The 20,943-nt window shown below is 44.8% G+C and overlaps 2 protein-coding genes across 4 annotated transcripts in view; both read right to left on the bottom strand.

Annotated features, from left to right (window-relative positions):
• Positions 1-12,670, bottom strand: part of LOC142251354 (thymosin beta-15A homolog) — a 184,362-nt gene extending 171,692 nt beyond the window's left edge. The window contains exon 1 of the mRNA XM_075324065.1: positions 12,665-12,670. The gene's annotated coding sequence lies outside the window, so the exon portion shown is untranslated. The remainder of the gene's footprint in view (positions 1-12,664) is intronic.
• DRP2 (dystrophin related protein 2) overlaps positions 1-20,943 on the bottom strand; it is a 195,755-nt gene that overhangs the window by 10,124 nt on the left and 164,688 nt on the right. For all 3 annotated transcript variants that reach the window (XM_075324062.1, XM_075324061.1, XM_075324063.1), the window contains exons 19-22: positions 16,878-17,024; positions 14,177-14,426; positions 11,037-11,139; positions 2,724-2,825 (exon numbers count right to left, since the gene is read on the bottom strand). In XM_075324062.1, the coding sequence (XP_075180177.1) occupies positions 2,724-2,825; positions 11,037-11,139; positions 14,177-14,426; positions 16,878-17,024 (602 nt within the window). The remainder of the gene's footprint in view (positions 1-2,723; positions 2,826-11,036; positions 11,140-14,176; positions 14,427-16,877; positions 17,025-20,943) is intronic.

The raw sequence follows: 20,943 nt of genomic DNA on the forward strand, positions 1-20,943 counted from the left end.
CAGCATGCTTGGGACACTGTGAGGAGGGGGCAGCATGCATGGGACATTGTTAGGAGGGAGCAGCATGCATGGGACATTGTGAGGAGGGGCAGCATGCATGGGACATTGTGAGGAGGGAGCAGCATGCATGGGACATTGTTAGGAGGGAGCAGCATGCATGGGACATTGTGAGGAGGGGGCAGCATGCATGGGACACTGTGAGGAGGGGGCAGCATGCATGGGACATTGTGAGGAGGGGGCAGCATGCATGGGACATTGTGAGGAGGGGCAGCATGCATGGGACATTGTGAGGAGGGGCAGCATGCATGGGACATTGTTAGGAGGGAGCAGCATGCATGGGACATTGTGAGGAGTGGGCAGCATGCATGGGACACTGTGAGGAGGGGGCAGCATGCATGGGACATTGTGAGGAGGGGGCAGCATGCATGGGACACTGTGAGGAGGGGCAGAATGCATGGGACATTGTGAGGAAGGGGCAGCATGCATGGGACATTGTTAGGAGGGAGCAGCATGCATGGGACATTGTTAGGAGGGAGCAGCATGCATGGGACATTGTGAGGAGGGGGCAGCATGCATGGGACATTGTTAGGAGGGAGCAGCATGCATGGGACATTGTGAGGAGGGGCAGCATGCATGGGACATTGTGAGGAGGGGGCAGCATGCATGGGACACTGTGAGGAGGGGGCAGCATGCATGGGACATTGTGAGGAGGGGGCAGCATGCATGGGACATTGTGAGGAGGGGGCAGCATGCATGGGACATTGTTAGGAGGGAGCAGCATGCATGGGACAGTGTGAGGAGGGGGCAGCATGCATGGGACATTGTGAGGAGGGGACAACATGCATGGAACACTGTGAGGAGGGGGCAGCATGCATGGGACACTGTGAGGAGGGGGCAGCATGCATGGGATATTGTGAGGAGGGGGCAGCATGCATGGAACACTGTGAGGAGGGGGCAGCATGCATGGGACACTGTGAGGAGGGGGCAGCATGCATGGGACATTGTGAGGAGGGGGCAGCATGCATGGGACACTGTGAGGAGGGGCAGCATGCATGGGACATTGTGAGGAGGGGGCAGCATGCATGGGACACTGTGAGGAGGGGGCAGCATGCATGGGATATTGTGAGGAGGGGGCAGCATGCATGGGACACTGTGAGGAGGGGGAAGCATGCATGGGACATTGTGAGGAGGGGGCAGCATGCATGGGACATTGTGAGGAGGGGGCAGCATGCATGGGACATTGTGAGGAGGGGGCAGCATGATGTGAGGACAATGTGCAGATCATATTTCATAATTGAGGAAGGTGTGGTGGGTATAATTTATAAGGGAGGGCAGTGTGTAGTTTATTAGGGGCAGAGTCACAGTATATAAGTGGGGATGGTGTGGTGGGAATATTTTATACCCATGCTATGTTTTGATGTGCCCGTGGTGATCCCCATTGGGGGGGGGGGGGTTAGTGCCCTTCGTTTCTCATTGATACTTTTTAGGCTATGTGCGCACGTTGCGCAAATACATGCAGTTACGCTGTGCTTTGTAGCGCAGCGTAACTGCATGCGTCCTGCGTCCCCTGCACAGTCTATGGAGATTGTGCAGGGGCCGTGCGCACATGGCGCTTTAGAGCGCAGCGCTTCGGCTACTGCCGAAGCGCTGCGTAAAAAGAAGTGACATGTCACTTCTTTCCTGCGCTTTGCCGGCAGCTCCTGCTCTGTCTATGGCAGGAGCTGCAGGCAGAGCGCATGGAATCGGCGCTCACTACGGACATTTTCTGCAGCGATTAGAAGCGCACATGTGCTCTTCAGATCGCTGCAGAAATTTCTGCAGTGAACTGTACGCAACGTGCGCACATAGCCTTAAAGTGTTTTACAGAGTAGATCTGCCTTAAACAGATGTCGTGTGCGAAAACTCAGTTTTACGTTGTCAATAAGGGGCGCGACCACTTAAAGTGCCTAGGGCAGCACGAAGGCAAAATACAGCCCTGCTTAGGTGGATGGTGTGAAGGTTTTTTTTTGCACTATGGAAAGGATTCTGTGATCCTCCACCCCTCTAGTCTTCTGTGAATGTCCAGGACTCTGTTGAGAGCACCTTTGCATGTTGTGGATTCACAACAACAGCAGCTTCCAACTGCAAATACAGCACCTGGAATCAGCTCCAGACTTTTTACCTGCTTAAACAATGGATTAAGGAGCGAATATCCCACGCAGCCCATTAAGAAGCTTTTGAGATAACTGTCCAGTTACTTTTTGCCCCTTTAAAAAGAGGCAGCTACATATTAAAGAGCTGTAATTCCAAAATCCTTATTCCAATTAGGATGTGAATACCCTCAAATTAAACCTGAGAGTCTGCATTTAAAGCCCATATTGATTATATCTTGATTAGGTTATGGTAAACAACTTGTCACTGTCCCAAAATCCTGGACCTAACCATACTGATCAAATACAATATACAACTTTCGTGTGACTGTTGCACAGATGAAATATCAATGAAAACTTTGGGTAACTAAACATTATAAGTCTCATAACTGTGACTGTCAAGCACCAGTCGCAACTACAAGCCATTGTGGGGGGTCTCAGCGGATGCAACCTCACTGATCAGTCTGTATGTCAGGAAAATAGCAATATTAGATGTAAAACCTGGGAAGATTAATACAGACAAGTGTAAACATCAGATATAAGGTTGGATTAAACAATTTAATTGATATAACATTATTACACAAATCTACATACCGCATAATTCCATATCTTTTGTATTTGGAAAAGCGTTCCTTAGCTTTTCCATGATGTCCTCCAGGTGTAAGCTGACCTCTCTGGTTCCACTGTCTATGTCATCTAGAGAGAATCATACAGACATGTTATTGGTGGGCCTGTGTCTTAATGGAGGTTAAGCCAGCAATCCCCCTTGGTGGCCATCAATACGGCTTTCTACTGACCTGAGATATGTGAATAGCATCTACCAACGGGTGACTATGCCGCAGCTATCATCTGTACACTATATCTCACCACCTGCTCCATCACCTGCGATTGGTGTTGACACCGATCATGGCTGTTTAACCACTTAGATACTACTGCAATAGTGACTACAGCATTTAAATGGTTAACAGAGTGTGGGGGTCACTCTTTAACCCCATCGGCCCCCTGAGATAATGATCATGAGTTCCTTATAATTGCATGTCATTTCGAGGCCAAATAATGGCTGTTGAGTTTACCGGTTAATATGACTAGTGATGAGGAGGCACTACCATGCTCAGGTCTCATAATGAACAGTCAGTTGCTCGGATGGGGTAGACTCATGTATCGAGTATAATGGGAGTCAATGGGGAACTCAAGCATTTTCTAGAAGATCTTCCAGAAAAATGCTCAGGTTTCCCGTTGACTTCCATTATACTCCGTACATGGATCTAGCCAATCCAAGCACCCGACTGCTCGTTATGGGTACCGAGCACCCAAGCATTTTTTTCCAAACAAGGCTTATAAAAAATACTTTAAAAAAAGAGGTGTTAAAGGGAATCTGTCAGTAGTTTTTTCTGTGTGATTTGAGAGCAGAAGCATGTAGAGGCAGAGACCCTGATTCCAGTGATGTCACTTACTAGGCTACATTTGGCTGTATCAATAAAATCAGTGTTTTATTGTTTTATCAGCAGGAGATTACCACTAATCCACCCCTGCCTCCACCACTGATTGAGCAGCTTTTTATCAATACAAAGTGTAGACAGTAGGCTTCCAGTCAATGGTGTGGACAGGGTTACATAGGTCTCAACGATCCAACCTCTGCTAGATCTGCAATAGAACAACAGTGATTAAGTGATAAGTCGCTGGAATCGTGTGTCTCTGTCCCTCCATCATGCTGCTGTCTGATTACATAGAAAAATTCTGCTGACAAATTCCCTTTAATAGTTTATTTTTATCAAGTAAGAAGCAACGATTTTATGGAAATGAACGACGTGTCAATGATCAATGATAATGTGAGTATTTTTGATCGTTAGCGATCGCTCGTATGTGTCACACGCAATGACGTCGCTAACGAGGCCGGATGTGCGTCACGAATTCCGTGACCCCAACGACATCTCGTTAGCGATGTCGTTGCGTTGATCGTTGACACGTCGTTCATTTCCATAAAATCATTGCTCGTTTGGTACGCAGGTTGTTCGTCATTCCTGAGGCAGCACACATCGCTACGTGGGACACCGCAGGAACGACGAACAACACCGTACCTGCGTCCTCCGGCAACGAGGTGGGTGTGACCCCCCTTCATATCTCCCCCTGCCCTGTCTTTCCCTCTGTCTTATCCCTGTCTGATGTCATGTTGATACTTTGTCAAAGCACCATGATTATACAGTATACAGTTTGAAGTTTGTATGAAAAAGTTTCATAAATAAACAGTTTATAAAAAAAAAAAAAAGATCCTAACCAGCTCACTCCAACCCATTGATTTCTATACGGTAGTTAGAGGCTCAGCTCCTGACAGAGCTCTTATCACTCCTGCAAACTTACAATCCCACTTGCTCCAAGCAACCAGGAAGTAACGTGACTGCAGAGATGTGAACTGCTCAAGAGACAACTTGAGGAGCCTTTTTGCCACAAAAATTACATTTGATTAAAAATCATGCAATTATATGATTGCTTGATTTAATACCTAACAATCTTTATATTAAATAACAGGATTTCATTAGAAGATTGCAGATAAGTTTTCCATGGTGCGGCCGTTCAGAACTACAAATGCTTCATATGTGCGGGCAGAAGGAACAAACATAGGAAGCAGCTGCTGTCTTCCTTCTACTGCATCGCAACAAACTAAAATGCAGTAGTGGTATACAGCTAATAGCGTCATTCCCCGAAAATAAGACACTGTCTTACATTATTTTTTGCCTCCCCCTTCCTCCGCAAGAGATTCACACTTACCAAACCCTGGACATTTGTGATGCTCCCAGGTCCTCCTGAGATTCACAGTAGGCGCTCCCGACAGTGTACCACATAGTGGGCCTCCCCAGGTTTCGGCCGGCACTCACACACATCAGATCACATTAACCCATACACACACGCACACATACCTGGTGATACTGTACTGCTTCCAGCTGGCAGCGCTCTGGAATGAGAGGACCTGTGGTGGAATGCATCGATGCATTCCATCGCAGGTCCTTGAGTTCCACTGCGTCCCACGTCCTCGGAGCAGTATGGTATCACCGCATGTGTTTGCGTGTGTGTGCGGGCGTACATTCCACTGCAGGTCCTGATGCGTTTCACCACAAGTCCTCATGCGTTCCACCGCAGGTTGTCCGTGTTCCACAGTGTTCCAGTTGGGATCTGGTGAGTACGACTGCGAGTCCTGACTTCTCTCTTTTGGGGGTGTCTGCTTTCTATAATGAAGTGTCCTGCAGTATTCTTTAAGTTTTTTTAGCTGCATGGACACTTCAATATTAAACTGCAACTAGGGTTTATTTTTGGGGTAAGGCTTATATTTAAGCCGTACTATGAAATGGCCAAAAATTCCTGATAGCTGCCGTGTATCCCCGAAAATAAGCCCTAAGACAAGATATATTACAAACCCTCAAATTGCTCTTTCTCCGATTAGGAAGGAATTCAACAGATTTGGGAGTAATGTCCAATTTCAAGATCAACTAGTTGAAACCAGAGTTATTAAATATTTCCCTCTCCACTTTGGAGATTTCTCACCTTCAAACTAGTTTTCCTTTCCACTAGCAGCAATGATCAAAGATCTGGTCCTACATATCCCAAGCAACCCACTGAACATAGATCAAAACTGACCCCAGGATTGGAAGATGTTACCCCTATTCTGATTTTCGAAAGCTAATGTTTTAAAAATGGACGGCCTTCCAGCGATCTTAAACCTTTTCTAGATATTACCTCTCTCCAAAGGCGGTTCTACCTCCATCTTAAAAAAAAATCAAGTCAATTCTTATTGGATGTCTCCTTATGTTACAAGGATGATGATCACTCATCCAGCATTCCTAGCCTAACAAGAAATGATGGAGATAAGCAATAGGTCCATATAGAGAGCTCGTTTTCTTCTTTGTTACCCAAAAATATTTATTTTGGTTGGTGGTTTGAGCTGCGAGGGAAGGTCCAGTTGAGAGCTCTCTGCTGAACTGACTCGCTCAGTTCTGGAAATCAAAAAAGGTCCGTGGAGCCTCTGTTAGGAGTCTCGACATGGAAAATAGCCAGATATCCCTCCGGGAAGGACCTAGCCAAGGAGTGGCTCTGTTTAGGAGACCACTATAACCACCATATTAAGTGGTCCTTTTTGTCAATATCCATCTCTTGACGAGTTTAAAGATACGACAAGGAAAATATTAAGGCCAGGTATTCATCCACAGACAACTGTATCGGGGTATTGCCCCTCATCAGCGTGGAGTAGGATTCTGGCCAGGTGGGAGCAATGCCTAGTAGACCAGCTAGACAAAACCTATCTGGAGAAGAACATATAGGTCCCTTAATCTTGCAGGTCCTATGAGGTTCACACATCCATGTTTCTTGGTCCGAGTATGAACTGCAATGCACTAGCTGACCCAAACTTGACATTTTCACAGGCATATACAGTGGAACCTCGCTTAACAAGTAACCCAGTTAGCGAGTATTTTGCCTAACGAGCAAAGCTTGCTGTAAATTTGTAACTCAGTTTACGAGAAAGCTTTGCTGTAAGAGCAAAATACTCACCGCATACACTTCCGGTTCCATACTTCCACCGCGCTCTAACCCACTCTTGCAGTCCACACAAACGCACACAGACACACACAAAACACACACAATCAAACATGCACGCACACACATACAGTATTATGCTCACCATACCTTCCTTTCTATCGTCGGCCTCATAGTTCTTGTAGTTCGCCAGTACATCGCGACAAGGGAGGAATCCTTGCGACGAACTGCAAGATCCAGGAGGCCGGCGATGGAACACAAGGTAAGGTGAGCATAATATATGTACCTTCCGTTCCATCGCCGACCTCCTGGGTCTTGTAGTTCGCCGGTATAGGATGTGTATCGGCATTCGGCAAGCATCGCGACGAGGCAGGATCTTCCCGTCAGCTGCTACTCAAAGGCAGCGCGCTGGCCAATCAGAGACAAGCGGCTCCTGCCTTTGACGTCAGCGCTCTGGCAGCGGAAGTTCCTCCCTTGTCGTGATGGTTACCCGATACACATCCCGTACCGGCGAACAGCAAGTCCCAGGAGACCGGTGATGGAACGGAAGGTAAGATGAGCATAATATGTGTGTGTGCTTGTGTGTTTGTGCGTGTTTTTGCGTGTTTGTGTGTGTTTGTACGTGTGTAGAATGGCACAATAGGGGACCAGAATGGGACATTTAACAAATTGTGGAACGAATTGTCTACATTGCAATGATTTCCTATGGGAAATCTTGCTTTGCTGAATGAGTAACTTGGTTAACAAGCACACTCCCAGAACAGATTGTTCTTGTTAACCAAGGTTCCACTGTATAGGGTTGTCAAATTTGGGTTAAGGGGGCTTTACACGCTGCGACATCGCTAATGCGGAGTCGTTGGGGTCACAGAATTTGTGACGCACATCCGGCCGCATTAGCGATGCCGTTGCGTGTGACACCGATAAGCGATTTTGCATCGTTGCAAAAACGTGCAAAATCGCTAATCGGCGACATGGGGGTCCATTCTTAAAAATCGTTACTGCAGCAGTAATGAAGTTGTTCCTCGTTCCTGCGGCAGCACACATCGCTCCGTGTGACACCGCAGGAACGAGGAACCTCACCTTACCTGCCTCCTGGCTGCTATGCGGAAGGAAGGAGGTGGGCGGGATGTTACGTCCCGCTCATCTCCGCCCCTCCGCTGCTATTGGGCGGCGGTTCAGTGACGCTTCAGTGACGTCGCTGTGACGCCGCACGGACCGCCCCCTTAGAAAGGAGGCGGTTCGCCGGCCACAGCGACGTCGCCGGACAGGTAAGTATGTGTGACGGGTCTGGGCGATGTTGTGCGGCACGGGCAGCGATTTGCCCGTGTCGCGCAACAGATGGGGGCGGGTACCCACACTAGCGATATCGGGACCGATATCGCAGTGTGTAAAGTAGCCTTTAGTCCTCCATATAGTATAATACCCCCATCATATCCATATAGTATAATGCACCTCATAGTCCTCCATATGTTATAATCCACTCCCCATAGTCTTCCATATAGTATAAATCACCCCATTTCCTCCAAATAGTATAAATCACCCCATAGTTGTCCATATAATATAATGTACCACCCATAGTCCTCCATATATTATAATGCATCATCCATAGTCCTCCATATATTATATTGCACCCCTATAGCCCTCCATATATTATACTGCACCCCATAGTCCTTCATATAGTATAATGCACCACCCATAACCCTCCATATAGTATAATGCACCCCCAAGAGTCCTCCATATGTTATAATGCACTGCCATAGTCCTCCATATATTATAAATCACCCCATAGTTCTCCATATAGTTTAATGCACCACCAATAGTCCTCTATATATTACAATGCACCCCATAGTCCTCCATATATTATATTGCCCCCTCATAGTTCTCCATATATTATATCCCCCCCAGTCCTCCATATATTATACTGCACGCCATAGTCCTCCATATAGTATAATGCACCATCCATAAGCCTCCAAATAGTATAATGCACTGTCATAGTCCTCCATATAGTATAATACCCCCCCATCATATACATATAGTATAATGCACCACATAGCTCTCTATATATTATAATGCACCATCCATAGTCCTCCATATATTACAATGCACACCCCATAGTGTTCCATATATTATAATGCACCACATAGCTCTCTATATATTATAATGCACCATCCATAGTCCTCCATATATTACAATGCACACCCCATAGTGCTCCATATATTATAATGCACCCCCCCATAGTCCTCCATATGTTATAATGCACAACCTAATCCTCCATATACTGTATCTCCATATATTATAATGCACTCCCCTCTCCTCTTTTCCCAGCTGCTCTGGTCTCTAGCGTGTCATGTCTTCTGCATATCTCGGCACAGTGGTTGCGCAGTAGTAACATCATCAGGACTACTGCGCTGAGACGTCAGATCTCAGACATTGAGGTAGAATGATGGAGGAGAGAGTGTTAGCAGAGTGCTCCCTTTTTCATCATTGCTTTCAAATAAATCGGCACCGGCAATGACAATTCAGTTAAAAGTGCATTGCCGGGTGTGGGGGTGGGGGGTTGGAGCCCATTTCCAACATTGGCACCAGGCCTATAGCAGACTTGTGATCTGCCACCATTAGTGGTATGCAATTGGTTATAAGTGTGGACCAAATAATATCAGTCTCTCAATGGAAATCTAATACCATATGCATGCCAACAAAGGTGCAAAGTATGCGGCTTACCCATGTTGAGTACAATAAAAGTGTCCTACACACAGACCCACGTTTTGCCTTAATACTTTCTCAAGGGGAATTTCCAATGTGCACCTTACCATTGTATCTATTGTTGCTTATGATCTATTGGGGGACTGATATTATTTGATCCACACTTATTCCCACATTTTGTCCTCATATGTTGTTTTGCCTACACCTCCATTCCAGCTGAATGTAACTTTTTGCTTCCCCTATGCATGTTCCTATAGATGGTTAGTCCTCCTTCAGATTCTTTCCTTCTTACTAGACCATGATATAAATGTGATGTTATTGTACATTTTTAAGATGTCTTAATAAAAACTCATACCAACCATATTGTCATCAGTGTGTTACCCTTGTGCCCAGATTTTACATCCGTGTATGATCCGCTTTCATAACTCTACATTCAAAAATTTACCTGACCAGATATAGGTTTTGTGGGTTAATAATGGAAATGTGGCCATAAAAATTAGATGCCATGTGGATGTTCTGTGTGGGATCCATTTTTTTTTCGTAACCATAGAATTGATTGAGTTTGATCCAAAATCCGAAAGAGAATAGTGCCATACTGTGACTTTTTTTTCCACTTAGACACTCGGTCAATTTGAAAAAAAAATGTCCCGTGAACAGCCGTGTTGAGTCACATTGATGAGTGCGCTGTCCCATTTTAACTTTGATAGCACATGTCCATATTTCTCATGCGTTTATCAGGTCCACACTCGCGGGGTGCTGCAGCAGCGTTGGACTCTGTTCACATTGCAGAATCCGACAGTTAACCTGATCTCTCATAGTTGCTCAGCCGGGCGTCGGCTGAGACTTTTCCACTGCTTTCCAATCCTGCAGGAGTTAATTCCTGTGGAGTGGTCTGCAGCTCCTTGAGAGGTTGCTAATTGCTATTCAACTGTCTCTTCCCTATTTAAGATTTGGGAGTCTGTTTATGCTGCCGATAATAGCTTCAGCTTATGCTCCTGCGATTCCGGTCTTTCTGGCAAACCTATTCTTGGTGATCAATAGTTTGCAGCTTGAGTGGTGTGGACGTTTCCCCGTTGTGCGCGCACTTTCTTCCATATACGTTATTCCCTCTTGTACACGTATAGTCTCTCCTTTGTGTTTGTGTGTATGAGTTTTGTTTTTTCCCGTCCGTGTAATTTTGTGGGGTTTGTTACGGTGTGTCCAGCCCACCCCAAGGGGGTGGGTAAGATGGGGAGTAAGAACAGGGCAAGCACAGGACTCAGGGTCACTCTGGGGGCTCAGACCTTGCTACCTTCAAGTGTACCGCTGAGATAAGGGACAGCGCAGGGACCCCAGTCTGAGGGTCAGTATAGGTCTCCCTATTTAGTCATTTCATACCCCGTGATAGTATTATACGCTCATCTAACCGGGCCCTAAAATTGATCTTTCAGTGTTTATTTCCAGAGAATAAATATGCTTATTACCACAGCTTCATATTCTTGTTAGGAAAAAATATCTATAAAATAAACTTACATATGCAGGGGCAGGAGTAGCTCCACCAATAGTTAACCAATGTGAAAAACCAGTAGTATAGGTACAGCATTCAATGTCCCTGTACAGTTTCAGACCCTGTTTTGTAAAGCCCCGATGCCTTTTGTTTCCCCGTGCCCTCATGTCTGGGTGCATACTTTTGCATTTTACCTGCAGCTTCAGTGTCTGGAGTTCCCCTCTTATCATCTGTCGTACACTTGCTCTCTGAGTCCAATTGTGAAGTGCAAGAAGACTTGCTATCATCTATGCTTGGCTAGAAAGAATGTAAATGAGAGTTATACAAAATCGAAGTAAGGAGAATCACAAAAACAGAAAAGCAAAAAAACATTGAGGTTCATTAATAAAGAAGTGGAAGCTCCAATCTCTGCCACAGACTCAGCCCCTCCCTTAAACTGAAGCGTCATCAGTGAGGCTCGTTTCAGCGGCTGGGCTAGTTCCTGCACGATGAGTACTGTGCGATGTGCACAATGACAGTGCACTCTGTTGCTGGCTCAGATCAGTAGTAATGAGCTTTCAAAAAAGAGGTGTAAGTATACCCGGCGCGGAGAGGCACCGCTGGACTCTGAACAATGGGCATCCTGACACGTGCACTGATAGTGTGCTCTGGTTTGTTGCCGGCTCGTTACTACTGAACTGAGCCACCACCACAAAGCGCGCTATCATTGTGCATATTGCACAATGACAGCGAACAGGAAAGAGCCCAGCTAGGGGGCAGGCACTGTGACAGTGATCGCAGCCTCTGCCCCCTGATAATGCTTCATATGAGTATCCCAGGAAGCACTGAGATTCTCAAACGAAGCATCATCACTAGCAATGGGAGGATCTGGACGATAAAAGTCCAGATTGACGCGGGTTCAAAAGCACCCATGCACTGACCCTGGGACCAGAGTTATGAGGAAACTCCACGTACCTATCCGGATCTGGCAACTCAGGTAATTGAAAAAAATAAAGGGAAAATAAAGAAAAAAAAGGGTAAAGCAGACATGTTATACTTACCAGTCTCCTGCGTGGCTGTAACACTACTACCAGGGTGCTCATAGTACTTCCAGGGCCGCTCATTAGCCTTCATACATATACACTGCTTTCCCCGCCCACCGACAATTCCGGTGTCTCTGATTGGTTGCAGTCAGATAGCGCCCCACGCGTATCTGTCTGCTTTCAATCACAGACGCTGTTTATACTGGTGTAAAAATAAATAAATAACAAAATTGGTGTAGGGTCCCCCTATATTATAATACCCAGCACAGACTAAGTATACGGCTACAGGCTGCAGCCCCCATCCGTGCACTTATTTTGACTGTGTTTTGTTTGTGTTTTTTTTTTTAATTATTTAAGTAAATAATTAAAAACAAAACGATGTGCAGTCCCCCTCAATTTTTGTTACCCAACCACGCTAAAGCCAACATCTGGCAGCTGGTATTCTCAGGCTGGGGAGACCCATAATCCTACAAATCACAGCCTGCAGCCGCCCAAGATTGTCACATCCATTAGATGCGACAATCCCGCAATTTTACCTGGCTCATCCGATTGCCTTGGTGCGGTGGCAATCAGGGTAATAAAGAGTTAATTACATCTCACAGCTGCCACTAAGGCCTAGATTAGTAATGGGAGGCGTCAATGAGACCCACCTTCACTAATCTGTAAGTGAAAGTAAATAAACACAAACACAAAAAAAATCCTTTATTTGAAATGAAATACAAAAACACCCTCTTTCACGCCTTTATTAACCCCCAAAAGACCCAGTTCTGATGTAATCCACACAAGGTCACATGACAATTCCAGCTCTACTACATACTGAAGGCACAGTGCAAGGGCACAGCTATGCGCTTCAGGCAGAGAATGACTGAGCCATAGCGATGAGGTGTGATGTCACTCAGTTTATTTGCAGTCACAGCTGGAGGTTCCCCCGTTCCTCCACCTGTGACCACAGGTAACGTGACCTCAGGTGACCTCATTAACTCAGTGACCTCAGCTCAGGTGACGTCACCCAGTTCACATACCAACATCTCCTGGCAGAAAACTGCGGTTTTGTTTTGCCAAGAGATGCAATTTATACACCATGTTCATCCACCAAATCTGCATCTTCTGGCAAAAACTCACATCAAAACACAATAATGCAGTTTTTATGCGTTATTTTGCCAGGAGATACATATTTGATGCAGGAATATGGAGTATAAATTTCAGCACCAAATCTGCATCTCTTGGGAAAAAATGCACAAAAATGGTTTGGATGCCGTTTCGGTGTGGTTTTCTGCCAGGAGGTACAAATTTGGTGCTGAAATCTGGTGCAGACATTTTATGGTGTATACATTTTTAGCACCAAATCTGCATCTCTTGGCAGAAAAAATGCGGTTTTCTGCCAGGAGATGCAGGTCTGTGAACTTAGTGACCTGACCTGAGGTGAGGTAACTGACTTTAATGAGGTCACCTGAGGTCAGTTTACCTGTGGTCAAAGCTGAGATACCGTTGGAACCTCCAGCTAAATAAACTGAGTGATGTCACCGTTCATCGCTGCAGCTCAGTCATTCTCTGCTTGAAGCCCAAAGCGTGCAGACATGTTCTGTACCCGCGCACTGTCACTTCAGTATGTGGCAGAGCTGGAATCGTCATGGAACCTAGTGTGGATTACGTCAAAACTGGGTGTTTTGGGGTCTATAAATTGGAAAAAAATTGTGAGTTTTTTGTATTTTATTTCAAATAAAGGATTTTTTTTGTGTTTGTTTGTTTTATTTCTTTTCACTTATAGATTAGTAATGGGGTGGGTCCCCATTGGCTCCAGCAACAAAGCACTATGAGGATTTTTTTTTTCATGCCCGGTTAGACCCACTGATCCCAGGTATCTGTGAGTCCGCCCATCAATATTTTACTAAAAAAAAAACTCATTGCAAAAACGCTCACAAAAATGCCCTAAAAATGCACCGAAAACACACCGAAATGCGTTTTTTGGATGTGTTTTTCTGCCAGAGGGTGCGTTTTTCACTGAAGGCACAAAACTGCAGAGTCCGCACATAGCCTAAGATCCACTCTTCACTGATGCAAAATACTGACCAAATACTGATGTGTGAATGAGGCCTAAATACCGATGAAATATTGATGCCTCCTGTATATTTATCCTTATTGATGTGTAACAGTATGTTTGTCTGAAAGAGGCCAAAAGTAAAACTCTCTTCTGTACATGTAATTCCAGTGTAACACCACCTTCATTTCCTGAACTCCAGCGATTGTGGACTAGAGTTACATTTTCTTTACATTCTTAAGGTATGTCACTTACAGTCATCTTTCGCCCATACCTGTAGCAATAGTTCCCTGAGTCGATGTAGCTGGGATTCCAGTTGCTTGTTGTGATCCTCCAGTATCTGCATACGAGTCTCTAAGCGATTTTTGTGATGGCGAAGTATCCGGGCTTCACTTAACAATTCTTCGCTTTGTACGTCCCCACTGCCGCTACCACCAGAATCCGGTGACACTTCCCCAAGTAAAGGAACCTCCCCGACCTCTGCGTGCTGCCATTTCAATCGTTTCAATTCACCCTGAAGAATTCTACGGAGACAGAAAGAGTCTGAATGATCCGATATATCATGCAAAATAACAAAAAGTCCAGAGGAATGGACGCTAATAGTAAGTATGACTGAGACAAAAATCTTGATCGATTCTACACTAGTCTTTTGTTGGAGAACATTTGAAGGATAGTGAAATCAGTAACAGCTCAACTAAAAAATTAAGGGCACTCCAGTATGGATTGAAGAAAATTAAAGTTTATTTTATTAGGGTCTCACTGCCATAATATATTGCTAGCTGAGTAAAACAATACTTAAAGTCCTACTCCAGTGGGGAAAAAAACACTGCATTGGTGCTTGAAGTCACCTGTCCCTGTCTGGTACTCACCTGCCGCCATCTTCTTCTGTTTTCCGCATCACTCCAGTCAGGCGTCGGTGATTAGTGACATGCCGACAGCTCCAGTGTTGCATGGAGAGTGCCACAGGCCACAACTCAATACAAGTCTATGAGAGCCTCATTCTTGCTCTTATAGACTTACATTGAGAGCTTGTGACGTACCTTCTGACTTCTGGTCAATCAGAAGTTACAGGTACAAAATGACGCTGCGGGACAGGAACGATGCCAGAAAAAAGGTGAAGACGCCGGAGGGTGAATATAAGACAGGGGGCTGGGGGCTTAGATTTAAAACACCACTTAAAGCACTGAAAAAACAAATGTTGGGAGTTGTCATCAAGTCAAAGGTGGACAGTTTTTGCTCTTATTTTACTCCCACCGCTCCGCTAAACACTGTTAATTGTACTTAACAATAGAACATCTGACGAAAAGTTCTAACACACAGAAGCAGCAAACTTAGTAGAAGCCAAAATTTGTGTCACTCTCAAAATATTTGGCAACGCCTACAGATACAGAGGTCTAGCCCTCCTTGGCAAATTTATTTGTCTTGGTGGGTAGAGGATTTTATTTTTTTTTTAGTGTTAAAAATAATAGTTTTGCATCTGTTATATGCTGACATGGACACTACATAAAGACAATAACTTGCTTGTTCAGTTGGGCGCTGTAGCGTCCATGGTCCATACCAACAGTTACTTAACTTCTTTTTTCGATCTATGAATTACGTACAATCAGATATCAATCAGAAGATATCAACAGCAATTCTGTCATTACCAAGTCATATAGAAAGTTAAGTTCCCTACAAGTAGTCACCCCAACCTTATCATGAAATCGATTCCCGTTGAGAAGGTACTCAAATTGGGTGACTGAATAAGCCAAAACACTAATAAATATAGAGATCCTATATTACAGGATAAAATACATAAAGTTTAAAAAGTTAATATAAATTGTATATTTTCCAAGGTGTACAGTCATAAATTTAAAGATAATACATTTTCTAAAATCTAATTGACCTATTTTATATCAGGGTAACTATTTTGCTGCAATGCTCAAGGATGGATGTAATTTTGTGGCCTGTAAGGGCTGCTCTAAAAGGGAATCTGTCAGCAGGTTTTTGCTACCTCATCTGACAGCAGCATGATGTAGATAAAGAGTTCCTGAATCCAACAATGTATCACTTAGATTACTGGCTGCAGCTGTTCTGACACAATCTGAATTTTTAGGTTAAAGGCCACTTTACACGCTGTGACATCACTCAAGCGATCTCGTTGGGTTCACGGAATTTGTGATGCACATCCGGTCGCTTTAGCGATGCCGTTGCGTGTGACACATTTGAGCGATTTTGCATCGTTGCAAAAACGTGCAAAATCGCTCATCAGTGACATGGGGGTCCATTCTCGAATATCGTTGCTGCAGCAGTAACGATGTTGCTCCTCGTTCCTGCGGCAGCACACATCGGTACATGTGACACCGCAGGAACAAGGAACCTCTCCTTACCTGCCTCCCGCCCGCAATGCGGAATGAAGGAGGTGGGCGGGATGTTCGTCCCGCTCATCTCCACCCCTCTGCTTCTATTGGGCGGCGGTTCAGTGACGCAGCTGTGACGCTGAACGAACCGCCCCCTTAGAAAAGAGGCGGTTCGCAGGTCACAGCGACGTCGCAGGGCAGGTAAGTAGTGTGACGGGTCTGGGCGATGTTGTGCGCCACGGGCAGCGATTTGCCCATGTCGCACAACCGATGGGGGCGGGTACCCACACTAGCGATATCGGTCATGATATCGCAGCGTGTAAAGTGGCCTTTAGTCATGTAGAAGAGTTCAGAGGGCTGCCCGCGCCCAGACCAGGGTCTTTAAAGAAATTGTACATTGACAGTGAGGTTTCAATAAGAGGAGGGGGCGTGTCATACTGCCGTGCACGTAAATTTCTAGTCCCGTAATGATAAGTGTCCTGTTGCTTAAACAAATAGAGCAAGTGAAAAAAAGATTGGACTATGACAAAACAGGCATGACTAAACTTTGTGTCAACCCTTGCAGCATGCTGGTTTCAGCATACATATGAAAGTATAAAAAGAGAGACAGAGTAAATAATTGATTGATTGTAGTACCTGTTTTCATGCTCCAGTTGGGCAAGTATTTTTTCTAAGCTCCCCTGTTCTTCCTCTGGATTCAGTCCTTCCATTATCTGTGTAGTAGTACATGGATCCCGATCTGTAATAGGACTGGAGTGGCGCAGAAGATAATGGTCCTCATCACTGTTTACATGAGACAGAATATTGGTTTAATAATTCTTGACTGTTAGATATAATACAATAATGGTTACAACACAGCTGTATTCCCCAATCCCAAAACTCGACCTAATATGCTGCAGATGGGTCATGAATCCAGACTTGGATGCGCATAACATACCACTAGTCTTTAGGCATGTGAAATTAGTGTCCTAATTCCTGTTTTTTAAAGTATCAAAGTTGTGCAGTGGTTTTATGGTCTCAGTTCCTGCTGTGGGGGTCTCATATGAGATTTAAATGGGTTGTCTCATCTTTATTAATGGGTACAATTGCAAAAGTGCGTCTAAAAACAAGCAAGTTTGCAATTTACCTCTTATTTTTGTATTCTATTGTGTCCATCTTGTTGCCTAGGTTAACGACCACCTTGCCATTTCAGCGTGGTTCGTTACCTAGGAATGAAGTGCTTGCCACTTCTAGGCTCTATGCTTAAGAGCCTGCCAGCGCCACTCTGAAGTTGGCAGAATCAATGGATCACAGAAGGTCATAAAGAAGCCAATCACAGGAACACCGAGTACATCTACAACAACAAAACCTAAAGAAGAGACACAACTATGGTGACTATGGCCTCTATTTCTCATCTTTCTGACTATGACAACAATACGGTGCTGCTAGCTCAAGATCCACCACCTTCATAATTATTGTCGTTGACTTTTACTCCGATAGAACTTTTCCAGCTGATCTCTAGACTGCTACAATCACCCAGGAAGTCTCCAGACATATAATAACTATACAATATAAGAGACCTGATTTGTTACACAATGCTATAAATTCCACATTGTCACAGATCCACCGCATTACACCGCACCATGGAGAACATGAGGATCAAACAGCATATGGCAAGATAGAAATAGCCCCAACAACCCAATCAGTGGACACCACGGTCCACAGCACTCGCTTTTCTTTGGAGCAGATCCGTGTTTTTTCTCCTGCACATTGACAAAGGTCCTTTTCTTAGACCGAAAATTTTGTGTTAGTACGTATTACCCACAACAAAATTTGAACTAATTCTGAGTGCCAAGTTCTAGTGTTTCTTATATATAGGACTGGATCCTACTTGAGCACCACCACTCAGAAGTGCCGTTATTTATCTGAACTCCCTTACTGTTGAGCGGCCCACTCCACCACACATGGTCTAATGCCTTTCCCCAAAAATGGCAACAACAGACCATGCCCTACATGTACTTGAGTCTTGTTGAGTAATCTCACCTCATTTTTTTTGGAAGGACAAACCTTCTTAATATGACCTCCTTATCCAGACTAAACTTTATTTGTTTCAATCTATCCTCCTTCATCAAAAAACCTAAGGATGAAATTAAAGTGATATGAAAAAAAAATCACTCTCTCCTTCATATGAAGGGGCAAGAAGCCCATAAAGAGGTCCACAATACTACAACAATATAGTTTGGATGGAAGGATGAACTCTGCTCAGATAACATTGCTTCTAATGCCTGAATCATCCAATCATCCATCATACAACACTTCATTATGCACCCACATGAATAAAGAGATCACGTGCTGTCCTTCAGCAGGCACTGCATTGCTATGTCAGTTTTTAGCCACTACTAATTAAAGGGGTTCTCCAAGAATGTACTAAAATGGCCCCCATAGCGTAATTAAAGCGGCAGAACGTCCTAGTCATGTATCAGGGCTGCTGTCTGTAGAAATACAGTTCCCTAGACCTATGTGTCAACTGACAGGTGCTGTATTGTAAGCACATGTGCCTCTGTTAGAAAAAATAAATGTACTCATCTGAATGATCACAAAGTACTGAGGCTGACAAATAAAATTCTTAGTCCTCAGTCAGTCATGGAAAAGATATAATTGTTCTCCTGTCACACACTTCTCATCAGCTCTTGGAGGTAGATGTGCTTAGAATATAGCTCCTCTGTCAGTTGAGACACAGATGTGAAGAGCTATGTTTCTTGCACCCACATGTGACTAGGATGGACTGCCATTTGAAATACGTGATGTGGACAATTTTATTACAGTCTGGGAGAACCCCTTTAAAGATAACCCTCATTTTGTGGCATTTGTACAAGTTAATACAAAAGGGCCTTTGCCTCTCCAATTAGGATTCTTTGTATCTCCCTTTCTTAAACAACCAATTTTTCCTAGATGGGAACCACATCCAATATTCCAAACATTGGTGCGGGAGATATCATATTCTGGATAAATGTTGCTGCTCAGCTCTTTCTTTCCTAAATGCATACACAAATTTTAACTTCATTCATTCCAGTTTCTGTTCTCATTTACAGCTACAAAGGAGGGACTGGGGGAGATTACTGGGGGACATTTTGTTGCCTAAAGGGTACTTTACACGCTGCGATATCGCTAACAATTTATCGTCGGGGTCACGGTGTTTGTGACGCACATCCAGCGCCGGTAGCGACATCACAGCGTGTAACATGTACGAGTGACCTTAAACGATCGAAAAAGAGACAAAAATCGTTGGTTTTGGAGAGGTCGTCCAAGTACCAAAAATCGTTGTCTCGTACGTAGTGATGTTGTTCGTCGTTCCTGCGGCATCACATATCGCTATGTGTAACACCGCAGGAGCGACAAACATCTCCTTACCTGCCTCCACCGCCAATGCGGAAGGAAGAAGGTGGGCGGCATGTTACGTCCCGCTCATCTCCGCCCCTCCGTTCTATTGGACGGCTGCTTAGTGATGCCGCAGTGATGTCACTATGACGCCGAACGCACCTCCCCCTTGAAGGAGGGATTGTTCGGCGGTCACAGCGACGTCGCTGACAAGGTATGTGCGTGTGACGCTGCCGTAGCGATAATGTTCGCTACGGCAGCGATCACCACATATCGCACAAACAACGGGGGCAGGTGCTATCGCGCTCGACATTGTTAGCTATCGCTAGCGATGTCGCAGCGTGTAAAGCACCCTTTAGACTAGCTTCACTAACCCATACTAGGGGTTTGACTACAGGTGTCAGCTAAAGTATTAACTACTTCCCCAGGTTTAGTTAAAGGGGACAACATTTTGCTTCTAATATGATACTGCAATCTCTGGTTAAATCCATGGAAAGACAGATCCCCTATACAATATTGCAACCCCACCCAAAAAAGAAAAAAAACTTTCTAATGGGTAATATACCAGAGCCGACATGTTCGAGGTGCAGGGAAAGGATTGCAGACATTTACCATTGTTTATAGGTCAGCCCATTCATTCAAAATTTTTGGAGAAGAATTCTGCTTTTTTCCTACATTGTAACATATGCCTGTTGCCTAATTAGGCTCTATTTGGTCAAACTCCTGCAAACAACAGAATTCCTGTCCGCAAATGCGGCTACTGTTCTCTATTTCTGGAAAAACCATACTGCAAACTTGGAACGACCAACTGTACACTTGCTCTTAAGGACATGATCATTCTTGGAAAGATTGGACTGGGCTTACTACTCATTGCGTAAGCAAAACACAAGAATCTAGAGGAAAAATGTTTGACATATGGAAACCTCTAAATCAATTCCTGCCATCCTACGTTAAAACTGGAATTAATTAATGTTTAAGAAATGCAATCTGATTCAGAGAGAAAGAGAGCGGCGATGAGCCCAAGTGACACTTCCCTCGAAGAATTGAACCTTGAGTGGATTGCGGTACCACATATTGAGGCAGTCTAAAGCTGGGGTCACACTAAACGACAGCGACAACGACGTCGCTGTTACGTCACCATTTTCTGTGACGTAACAGCGACCTTGTAAGTCGCTGTTATTATCGCTGCTTAGCTGTCAAACACAGCAGCCGAAGCAGCGATCATAACGACACGCGTCGCTGTGCTGCAACATGTGCAGAGAGCAGGGAGCCGCGCACACTGAGCGCTGGCTCCCTGCTCTCCTAGCTACAGTACACATCGGGTTAATTACACGATGTGTACTGC

Source organism: Anomaloglossus baeobatrachus, chromosome 9 (genome assembly GCF_048569485.1).
Source record: "Anomaloglossus baeobatrachus isolate aAnoBae1 chromosome 9, aAnoBae1.hap1, whole genome shotgun sequence".
NCBI lineage: Eukaryota > Metazoa > Chordata > Amphibia > Anura > Aromobatidae > Anomaloglossus > Anomaloglossus baeobatrachus.